The 12,177-nt window shown below is 42.5% G+C and overlaps 1 protein-coding gene across 1 annotated transcript; it reads left to right on the top strand.

Annotated features, from left to right (window-relative positions):
• Positions 1 to 3,042: 3,042 nt before the first annotated feature.
• On the top strand, positions 3,043 to 12,004 carry osgin2 (oxidative stress induced growth inhibitor family member 2). Its single transcript, XM_023291876.3, has 6 exons — positions 3,043 to 3,357; positions 6,430 to 6,522; positions 6,606 to 6,742; positions 6,831 to 7,022; positions 7,105 to 7,196; positions 8,355 to 12,004. Exons 2-6 carry the CDS (start codon positions 6,456 to 6,458, stop codon positions 9,535 to 9,537), a joined length of 1,671 nt encoding a protein of 556 aa, XP_023147644.2. The 5' UTR covers positions 3,043 to 3,357; positions 6,430 to 6,455; the 3' UTR covers positions 9,538 to 12,004.
• The last annotated feature ends 173 nt before the right edge of the window (positions 12,005 to 12,177 follow it).

Genomic DNA, 12,177 nt, shown 5'->3' with positions numbered 1-12,177 from the left:
CCAGCATGTTTAAGATCGACCCACAGATTTTCAGTGATGTTTGAGTCCGAGGACTGTGGCAGCTGCTCCAAAAGCTCCGGCTCTCTGGTGGATTTTGAGGTCTGCTTTGGATCATCCTCCAGCTGTAGCTTCTTCTCAGCTCCAAGGCCTGCATGACAGCTGCATTGAGATTTTTCTGGTATTTAGTGGAGTGCATTCTTCTTCTCTGTCTCAACCCAAAAGCAGAAAACTTCCACTCACGTGTTGGAAAGGAGTAGTTTTCATGAATTTCTCCAAAATTATTTTGGTGGATTGCAGCCAATGGGGTTAGTTTGAACCTCATCAGTCCACAGCACCTGCTTCTAAAACAACTTATCCAGATGTTGTTCTGGAGAGTTTGGGTGTGAACTTTTGTGATGTAGGTTACCTCATTCATAATGTTTGTGATCATTGTCTTATTGGAAGTTTTTCCTACAGACTGTCTGATGTTTTCCTACATGATCTCAGTGTTTCCTCTTTTCTCATGATGCCATTTCCTTTTGACATGACTTAAAGGCCCCTTTTGAGTTGAAATCACAAAGTTCTTCAGATTTCCATCAAGATTTTAAGTTGTTTATCTATCAGTGATAAAAAGTTTTACATAAAATATCCAAAGACACACTGAAACTCCCTGTTTTATGCTGTTTTACGGTAGACTTTTAATGTAATATAAACAGCAATAAGTAGCCTTGAAAAGCATGTTAATATAACAGTGAAACTGACATTTTATCTGCTTTAAACATCTGAATTTCAGATCAAAACATGACAATAAGAGGAAAGTAGAGCCTGACTTTGAACACTTTTGCATATATAAGCCTCAAAATTATTCATCTCCCATGTCAAATTTTGATTGAAAGGGAATTTTTATTTCACCAACATGTTTTTTTGTGGCTGGAAATGACACGAAAAAGTGTCTTTGTCAGTGTTTCTGCAGGTCTCCACTGGGATTTAGTTCCTCCAAGTGTCCATCTCCAGCTCTTTGAAGGCTTCCTCTCCATCACTCTGCTCTTCAGTTCCTCCACACATTCTGGATGGATTCAGGTCTGGACTCTGGCTGGGACGCTCCAACATCTTCTCATTGTTTTCTCTTCACCATTTCTTCACCACGTCGGCTCCATGTTTCACATCATTGTCTTGTTGGAAGCTCCAATGCTGCCCAAGGAGCAGTTTTTCTGCAGACTTCCTGATGTTCTCCTCCACAATCTCCATGTTTCCTCTTTTCTCATGATGCCGTTTTCTTCAGACATGACTTGTAACTGAGCAGTAAGTGAGTAGAGAAGTGCTGCAGGTCCAGCTGAGCTTTAGTGTGTCTGTCTTGGAGAAGTGGAGTCCTCCTTGGTCTGATCCATGGAGACCAGCCTTGTTCTTGGTCTGCTGGAGTGTCTGATGGACATGTTGCTACCAGAACTGCTCACATTCATCAGGATGCTCTTGGTGCTGATCCTTGGATTCTTCTTGTCCTCTACCATTCTTCCAGTGCAGGGCTCACGTCTGTCTTCCTAGGAAGACAGATGATCCAGTGTCCACAGTTTGAAGCATGATGAAAAAGTCCATGGAGTTCCACACTGTGAAACACAGTGGAGGAAATGAAACCTTGAAAACAACTGGACATGATTTTATAGACTTTAAACATCTTGTGAACAGCAATAATGTGAAGCTAGAGGTCTTCACTGAGGTTTCATGGTCATGATTTGGAACTGATTGTGGACGTTTATAGTGAGGAACTGTTCTGATTATTTTAAACACGTCTTCAAACCACATTGACTTTGTCTTTTATCGCTTGTTTATGTCATTTCCAGCCACAATAAACCCACAGATATCCACTATATATTACATTTGGCTTTTTTTTTAAGTAAAAATGCAAAAAATAAACATAGGAATTGTTTACATTTATCATTAAGGTCAGTACCATAATGTCTTTCTGTATTCTGTCACTTATTTTTGTCATTTCCAACCTCAATAAACCCACAGATTTCCACTATACATTACATTTTTGCATTGATATGGGTACTTTGGGGCTTTCTTAGGGGAATACGTGGCTGTTCTGGTAATAACCTGGATTTTTAAAAAATGCACGCCTTCAAACCACAGTGACTTTGTCTTTTGTCACTTATTTTTGTCATTTCCAGACAAAATTAACCCACAGATTTCCATTATACGTTACATTTTTGCGTTGACATGAGTAATTTGGGGCTTTTTTAAGGGAATACGTGGCTGTTCTGATTATTGTAAACGCGTGTCTTCAAACCACATTGATTTTCTGTCTTTTATCACCTGGTTTTGTTATTTCCAGCCACAAAAAACCCACAGATATCCACTACATATTACATTTTTTCCAGTGATATGAGTAAACTTGGGGGTTTTTTAGGAATACGTGGCTGTTCAGATTATTTTAAACGCACATCTTCAACCCACAGTGATTTTCTGTCTTTTATAATTTTTTAGTCATTTCAGCCACAATAAACCCATAAATTTCCAATATGGATTAAATATTTGCATTGATAATAATTTGTGGGGTTTTTTTAGAGGAATACGTGTCTATTCTGATTATTTTAAATGCACGTCTTGAAACCACATTAATTTTCTGTCTTTTATCTCTTTGTTTTGTTATTTCCAGCCACAATAAACCCACGGATTTCCACTATACATTACATTTTTCCAGTGATAGGAGTAATGTGGGGCTTTTTTTAGGGGAATACGTGGCTGTTGTGTTAATAACTTGGATTATTTTAAACGCACATCTTCAACCCACAGAGATTTTCTGTCTTTTATCTCTTGTTTATGTCATTTCCAGCCACAATAAACCCATAAATTTCCAATATGGATTAAATATTTGCGTTGATATTGATAATTTGGGGCTTTTTAGAGGGATACGTGGCTGTTCTGATTATTCTAAACCCACGTCTTCAGACTACCCTGTGCACTTTAACGATGACGCTGTGAGGGTGAGGATGATGATGATGATGATGATGATAATGATGATGCTCGGAGATGCTCCGTCTCCCTCCGTGAACGCGCAGCCGGTGCGGAGCAGAGATGCGCATGTGACGACAAAAAGCGGACGCAGGGAGCCGGTTTTGGGTCTTTTTCACCGTGAAGACGCGGAGAAGATCTGCGCTCCGCCGGCCGACACCCCCGGGCTGCTCGGACCTGAACGCACCGGGTCCGCTCGGACTGAACCGACGCCGCGGCGAGTGACGACAGGGAGGCCGGCTCATTATCCAGCAGACGGCCGGGAAGGTCCTCCCACCCGCCCGGTGGCTGCCTATTTATACGGTGACCGCCGCGGGTCGCGATAACGGGACGCCACTGGGACACAGAGACGTAAACCACAGCGCGGTAAGAGACTCTGCTCGGGGCCGAGTGTTGCGGATGTTGTGTGTTTGACCTAAATTACGCAATGATGTCGCCTGTGCGCCTTATTGGAGGCAGGAGTCTGGAGAGCGGTGGTGGTGGGAGGTTTGAGCCCGGACTGCTGCATCATGCACTGGATCCACGAGCTGCTGCAGCATCCACACACACACACACACACACACACACACACACACACACACACACACACACACACACACACACACACACACACACACACACACTTCTACATGCAGAATCAGTCCAAATTGAACCTCTTTTTGTAGCCGAGCTGCAGGATGCTTCGTGCACATGAGCTCAAGTTGCAAAGACGAGGAGGAAAGGCCAAAACCAAACACAGAAATCCTAATTAACGCGCCTAAAATGGGATTTTCTGTTCACTAAAAGTTGCACACAAACTACCACACTGTGTCTGTAGCCCACATAACGCGCACCTATAGCGCACCATGTTCTGGAACAGCACAGTCCGTCCTACATGCTGCTAAAGAGCGCACATGTAGGCGCAAAACAAACCCAAAAAAACCAACCAACATCTTTAGCTGGGGCGTTTCTATTCTTATCACATTTCAGCTGTGGATGTTCTCTCTGTGTTTGTGGCGTCTTACTCCTCAAGGTTTCGGGATGTTTCTGTCAGTTAAAAGCAAACAGGATGATCTCCTCTGCGGTGTTTCGGTCAATATTCACACTTTTATCTTCATTATTTTTGCCATAACGTGTCTCAGAAATGTAAAACAGCGTCTTAAAGAGCACATGATGCACACAGAGCTGGTGTTGCATCATCTGTCAGAAGCATTGAAGGCAGCTGATGTGTTGTAAGGCTGTGTTTGTCATCCAAAACAAATGATATACTAGAAGTGCTCTACTTTATTGATCAATCAATAAATAACCAAGTGTTTCCATAATAATTAATTGCTTTAGGTGATTTTTTTCAGTCTTAAAAACTCTTAAATTCTGTAATTGCAGCTTCCGAATTGGGAATATTCTCTGTTTGCTTTACTCCTCTGTGACAGTAAACTGCATGTTTTTGGATTTGGGACAAAACAAGACATTTTTCAACCATTTTCTAGAAAATACAGTGAAAATAAACATATGCAGCTGTACAGTACAATACAATACTGTTATTTTGGTTGTGGGAGGAGGGAGAAATGTGTTTATTGCAATTTTGTCTTGGTTTTATTATGTTTTTTTTAACCTTAAGTGGTTAAAATAACAAATAGTATTAAACAATGAATTTAGCTCAAATCCAAGTCTTATTTACTTGATTCTCTCTGCTTTTGTATCAATAATACTGTTGTTTTTATTACCACACATCACAGTGCAGCTCAAAAATAGATGTATTTGTCAGAGTTACAATGATTAGTCAATTAGATGTCAGTAATTTCTATGACAATAAAGTCTAAATTCTCAGATTGCAGCTTCTTAAACTTGAATATTTTCTAGTTTCTCTCCTCCTCTATGAGAGTAAACTGAATATAATTGGGTTGTGGACAAAACAAAACATTATTTATATTGTGCTAATCAATATTTTACTCCATATTCTGATGTTTCATAGACCAGAAAAGAATCATGAGTTGCAGCTCTAAATAGTACTAATCCCCAAAAAATCTTTACTTTTATGCTTTGCTGCTTAAACTTTAGCAAGCAAGTATAAGATTTCAGTAGTTTCCCATCGCTGAAGGAGATCTGCAAACTGAAATGTAATAACCTGAGTGTAGAAATAAGAAAAGATGCTGATAAACTTACATAATCATGATCTAACTGACATTTTTAATTAGCTAATCAAGAAAACAATCGTAAATTGTAGCCCCACTCAGAGCACTAAAAAAGAGAGTAAGTGGATATTTTCTAAGTCAAGGATCAAATTCCTGTTTTAACTTTAATTAAGGCTTTTAGTTTGTTAACTTGTGCACTTTTATGTACTTTCAGTGGAAAACAAGTGAAAAACAACTGAGAGATTACGTTACGGATTAGTCGAAGAGAGTGCAAAGTGAAAGTTTCAGAGAGAGGGAAAAGTTTCCGACTGTAAACACGGTCGGGTTTTAGGAGAATTGACCAGTGGTGTGGAAATACCAGTATCAGCCTGCCAACTGGGGGCACGACCGTGTGTGGAATCCCATTGCTTTCACTGAAAAGGGTAAACAAGCTGAAAGACAACCGGTTGGCCTACAGACACAGGTCAGACAGGGGGGAGGCAGGGAGGGGAGGCAGGGAGGATTGTATCTGCGGTAGGGAGACATGGGAGGTTTTTGGGGAACTGAGCCAGAGTTTTTGGGGCGTCAGACAAAGATGGCGTGGGCAGTGTTTTGGTTTGAAGTGGGGTAAGTGGGCTGTGGCGGTGGCAGCGGCCGGTGGGCGATGTTTTTGGCGGGAGCGTCTGAGACGAGCTCTGGTCCTGACAGCGAGCCAGAACCCCATTCTCACCCCGCCGCCGCTCAAAGACATAAACAGGCCCAGTGGGATTAGGGCCCACTCAGAGGAGTGATCAGGGGGGATTTGCTGCCCGGCGGGCACACAATGGCACTGTCGCGTAACGCACAAACACACACCGCACATGCTCGACGACAACATTTCACAACAGGCCCAAGCCTACATAAATCTGATTAGAACTCCCTTTTGTTTGGGGGAGCGGCACCCGGGTTAACAGAGGCTAGAGCCGCCGTGGGCCATGTGCAGCGGGACGTTGGCGGGATGGCGATAAAGAAAAAAAGCTGGTCGTGTTGTGGCGGCGTGTTTCCACGTGTGTGAAGCCCCAGACAGACGGGGAGGCTGTGTGTGGAAGCACAATAACAGGATGAATGCAGGGTTTTTTTTCGGTGTGTGTTTGAGTCAGCTGATGATGGAGACAGGATCTAAGCTAACATGAGACAACAACAACACCGGCAGACACAAAGACAGAGAGCCGGTTTGAACCTGTTCGAATAATCTGACCCAGAAACATGGAGGGACAAAGCACAGACAAGCTTTCAGTCAGACGCTGAATGGGCAGAAACGTCTGGAAGTTCCTTCACATGCATGTCTGTTTTTGTTTTCCCTCCTCAGTGCCGGCTCTGGCCCAGGCTGCAGCCATGCCTCTTCTGGAAGAGACCGCTCTGCCGACAGAGCACCCACCTACTGTCCCCGTGGTCATCATAGGTAAACCATCTACGAGAGATCACACACATTTTAAAAACTCAGAAGCTGCCTTCTAGTCCTACAATAATCTCTTGTGTCCTCAGGAAACGGGCCTTCCGGTATTTGCCTGTCCTACCTGCTGAGTGGATACAAGCCCTACTTAGACACGGCAACTGTCCACCCAAACCCAATACTGTACAGAAAACTGCAGGAAACCAAGCACCTCCCGATCACAGAGCAGGTAAAAACACCTGCATATTCTCTTGTGCATGTACGCACAGCCACTCGCATTTGTTATGATGAGTTTCTTTTGTATTTCCACTCGGCAGGATTTGGAATTTCTGAGCGAAGGTCTCGAGGGGAGGTCCAGGAATCCCGTCGCTGTGCTTTTCGACACCCTGCTGCACCCCAATGCTGACTTTGGCTACGAGTTCCCTCCTGTCCTGCAGTGGAGGAGGGACAAGCAGCAGCAGATCCCACATCTGGTTCTGGGGAGGGCAACACCTGGGGGAGCCTGGCATGTAAGCAGCACACACAGTTTGACCTCAAACAATCTTGTAATTGTTCGTGTAGTCTCTGATGTTGCCTCTCTTATCTCCTCAGGCGATGGAAGGCTCCATGCTGACTATTAGTCTCGGCATCTGGATGGAGCTTCCTGGGGTCAACTACCGAGACCTGACTAATGGGAAACGCAGGTAAACAGAGAGGATGAAGTGGACAGCAAAGATATGCTGCAACTTAAGCTTCAGTTTAAAGCCCATTTCAGACATTCTTATGAATCTGACGGCAGGTAAACATGTCATGTCTGAAGTTGGATAAAGCTGCCTTTTCCATAAAAGTTGTGATCGCAATCTCACTAAGTCAGACGTAGTTTCATCATTTCTATATCACAACACGGCACAAACCTAAACTGCATTCAGTCACATTAGCAAACGTGCACAAGCAGCATACTTTATGTTGTGTGAAGTGATTCACCAAAGTTTTTTTTTTTCCACATTTCAGCACCAATATTCATCCATAAACATCACAGTGAGCCAAAGACAGAGTTTGAAAATTACCAAAGAACTTTTTCATTCACTGTTCTCTACAATTTCACACCTATTACAAACTGAAATGTCTTTACTGCAATGAAAAGAGAGTCTGTAACGGGTCAGATGAATGAAACTCATCTAAAATAAATATAATCCAGGTTTTGAGCCGGGTTCTGCTCAAGGTTTTTTCCCTGTTAAAAGGGTGTTTTCCTTGCCACTGTCGCCTTTTGGCTTGCTCTGGGGTTCAGGCATATGGGTTCTGTAAAGCGTCTTGAGACAATTTGACTGTAATTGGCGCTATATAAATAAAATTGAATTGAATTGACTTAACAGGAGCTTAAGTTTAGTTTGTTGCTTCCATCTGTTTGTAGGGTTTTTTCCTGCAGCAGGATCCATGATGAAACAATAGTAGCTCAGTAATTACGTATAATTATAAATGATCCCCGACGTGGAGAGAGGATAAATTATGTCCTTAATTCAGCTGTTGGGATATTTGCATTTTACTGCTGGTAAAGTTGTAGTTAGATTACTATCACACATGGACAATTTTTTTAGTTTGGGAAGTCATAAATACTGTAGACTTAGTTAATTGGAGAGTCTGATACGCTGCTATTAGTTTAGAGTAAGTCTTTTGTTTATTGACACTTGATTAACTGTGGTGCTGTCTGAATTAGGGTGTTGGATACACTAAAGTGACCTGTGTCTTAATGACAAAACACCATCACTTCAATATACTGACAAACAAGCAATGTAACGTATCCCATGTCTGACAAGGACTTAATTCTGTACCAGTGTTCCTCAATGCTTCTGTTCTCTCTTCAGGGATGTCACCAGCGACAGAGCCACCCCAGAAGAGATCTCTTCCTATTACCGTAACTACGTGAAGCTAAAGGGTCTCCAAAAGAATTTCGCTGACAACACCTACGTGACCTCTGTCCAGAAACTCTGCCGGGGGCATGAGGGGGAAGGTCTGGAAAATGGGCATGCCGATCAAGGAGACGAAGGGGTGGGAGATGGTGGGAATGAGGGCTTTGAGGGGAATGGAGTAGAGAGTGTAAACAGTGGAGGAGGTGGGGCTCTCTGGGAGGTGAGGGGATACCAGCAGGTGCAGAACGACACCCATGTTCCCTTTTCTCTGTTTGCGGAGAACGTAGTCCTGGCCACCGGTGCGTCCGATTCGCCTGTCCGATTAGGTGTCGAGGGGGAGGATCTTCCTTTCGTGTTCCACAGCATCTCAGACCTGGGCTTGGCCGTGAGCCGGAGGAAACTGGATGTGAACTCTGATCCGGTTCTGATCGTAGGCGCCGGTTTAAGTGCCGCTGATGCCGTTCTGTGCGCTTGTAGCAGCAACGTCAGAGTGCTGCATGTGTTCCGTAAGAGCGTAGACGACCCAGACCTCATCTTCAAGCAGCTGCCCAAGACCCTGTACCCAGAGTACCACAAAGTCTACAACATGATGTGCTCTCAGGCCTACACAAGTGTGGCCCCTTCTTCTGCCCCTAATAGACCCCAGGCAGTCAGCATCGCCTCCTCAGTATGTGCCAAGATGTGCCCAAAGCCCCAGCTTGCAGCGGGTAACGTGGCCGGTAATGCTAGCGTCGGCCTGTTTCCCGACTACACCAGTTTCCCTGAGCACTGCGTGGTGTCCTTCCAGTCCGATATGAAGTGTTTGCTGCAGGGGAACAATTCCCTCAAGGCATTCAAGATCTCCATGGCCCTGGTACTGATTGGGACCAACCCAAATCTGTTCTTCATGAAGGGGCAGGGCCAGTACCTCGGCCAGGATCCAACCAGACCTATCTCCTGCAAGCAAAACCCCATTGACATCCACCCTTACACTTTTGAGTGTACCAAGGAGCCAGGTCTGTTCGCCATGGGCCCGCTGGTGGGAGACAACTTTGTTCGCTTTTTGAAGGGCGGCGCGTTAGGCATCGCCTCCTGTCTGCTGAAGAGACTCAAGAATAAAGGGAAGCTCATCAGCAATGGGGGAAATAACTTCATCTGAAAGCAGGACGGTGGTCGTTTTGCTGGTCTTAGGGCACAGATTGCAAACCGTTGATGTAGAAGGCAAAGTTCTAATATGTTTTTCTCATTAATGCAGTGTTTTATCATCAAAGCTAAGGCATTTTTACAACTTTATGAGACCAAAAAGACAATGGATGTACACCAATTAGTTTCTAAAGAAACAAAAGACAGCTTTGTAGGGTGTTGCCTGGCTTCATAAGAAGTCCCCATATGTCCAAGCTACCATGTGCGAATGTTTTCTAGTCAATCTGTAACCTCATAACTGAATGGGACCTTCTTATTTTCATCAGGGTTATTTATTCATTCACCGTGTGTCTTTAATCCATCTACTAACAACACTTAACTTGCATCTTGCTTTAAGTCTCCTTTAGCTTCAGCTTCAGGAGATGGAACACTCCATTTCAATCCATGCAACTTTTAGCTAAAGTTGTGTGGGTGCTCGCAGAGCAACCTGTGGTCCCACTTACAACACCTATAAACTCGACAGAACACAATCACGAGTGTTTGCAATATGACAAGCACACCAGATTTATCTCAGAACCTGTGACCCAACAAGTTCATGGCTAAGAAGCCTTAGTAGGCGGTTTTCTACTGCAGGAACTCAGAGCCTTGTGATCGGTAGTTCCAGTCTTTCTTTTTCCATTGTGGTGTAAGATCCAAAAACTTTGACTGTGACGTTAAATTCGAGTGCACCAAGACAATGACCAAAATACCAGCTACTGGATGCAACACCAATTCTATGAGCGTGTAGGAAATCAAGCAATGGAGGTTTGGTTTGTTAGTCTATATGATGAGTTTTATGATGTTGATGGCGATGTTAGAGAGGACAAAACTGCTCATCAACGAGGGCATCAAGAGAGCTTTTTGTCCTTTCTAAGTTTAACAGCATTTTTACAGGGCCACTATAAAGAACCCCCCGAGATGGTACTTTTCCCACCAAAACAGCCCTGAAAGGGATCAATCTTGTGATCGGATGTTGCTTAAAGGTTCCTGCAGTGGAAAACGGTTTAGTGTTCCTGATTATTGAGCCTGCTTTTTAAAAAACATCTTCTTTTAGCTGCTATTGTAGGTAGTTGGAGCCATAGCCTAATAAATTTGACCTGTTGCTTTGGTTATACGACTACTAAAAGGCTTTCTATACAAATAATTACACTTACAGATCCCATTGCTAATGTAGATTAGCAATTGTACTGTTTGGATTCAAGCACCCCGGCAAAAGATATGGTCATTAAAGGATCACTCTGGTGTTTTACATGTTAAAAACTACAAAAAGAAACTAGTCTCAAATTCACACCCCTAACATTATATTTGTTGCAATGTTAATGTTTGCTTATTTCTTTTTCAAGAAGAAATCTTTCAACTTTAAATTCAGAAACTTGTGTCTACCTATCCCATAAGGACAGACTTAGACTAAAACAAAGATGGACACGGTGTTCACTGTGAGCGTTAAAACAAGAAACACCAGTATGATCCTTAGCCCTTTAATTATAATTGCCAATTAAGCGATGACGAGAGAAAAGTCATCCACTTCTTGCCTTGGTGAACCATTAATCTCAACACTTTTACAACACTGCAGATTTTCTTGTCATTTTAGGGCAGAATGACTGTTAAGTGCCAAATAAGTTTAGAAAGGTTACGAGGAGTGACAGTAGCGACCTTTTTTTTTTCCATTTCTACTATTTTATATTTTTCTTTTCAGTCATTTAAAACGTGTTTGCAAAACTATGATGCCATATGCAGAATTCTTTGCTCATGCACAGCTCAGGCTTTGTTTACTGTGATGTGACATTTTGAACCTTGTGTAGGAAAATCTTCTTTTTTTAAACCCCCTTCTATACATATGCGTCAGTGATGGGGGTAAAGCATTACCTAATAACATGTTAGTCTTATTTTTTTTCCACTAACAACATAGTTTGACATATTACTGTTTAGGTTTCATATAACAGTTAACTAGTGAAAATGTTACTTGTGTTAACTACTGAAGTTCGGCTGAATTATACCTTGATACTTTTTTTCACTGACTTCTGTTTTTGATATAAATATTAAATATATGCATGCAGGCATGAAGTATTGCCTAGCAGCAGCTGCTGAGAGCAGAAGACGGACACGAGTTAGGACGGTGGATTTAAGGACTGAACAGGGTGGCTCCAATGTGGACATAACTTTCTATTGTTGTTTTGGCTTTACTTAAAGATTAAAATACAAGGATGTTGCATCCAGGTGAGACACACAGTTAGGACCAAAAGTATTTACAGCCAATGGAAACCTTTGATTTAAAGTGATTTTTTTTTGACCAACAGGTTTCTTCTGGCTGGAAATGACAAAAACAAGCAACAAAAGATGGTAAGACATCCTTTTAGAGATGATTATGGTAAATTTTAACTATTTCTATGGTTTAAAACGTGACATTTCTTTAAAAAAAAAAAAAAAAAAAAGTTAATCATTAACATCTCCAATGCATTGTCCAAACATCTGTTGCCACTTGTTCATGTCATTTCCAGACAGAAGAAATCTACTAGTCAAATAAAACTTCAATATAAATCACTATTTGGCTTGACTGTGAATGTTTTGGGGCTTAACTATACCTGTTCTCTGCTTTAAACAACGAGGCTTACTCTAA

Source organism: Amphiprion ocellaris, chromosome 9 (assembly GCF_022539595.1).
Source record: "Amphiprion ocellaris isolate individual 3 ecotype Okinawa chromosome 9, ASM2253959v1, whole genome shotgun sequence".
Classification (NCBI taxonomy): domain Eukaryota; kingdom Metazoa; phylum Chordata; class Actinopteri; family Pomacentridae; genus Amphiprion; species Amphiprion ocellaris.
Note: the sequence above shows the minus strand (reverse complement) of the source record. Positions and strands in the feature narration are given on the sequence as shown.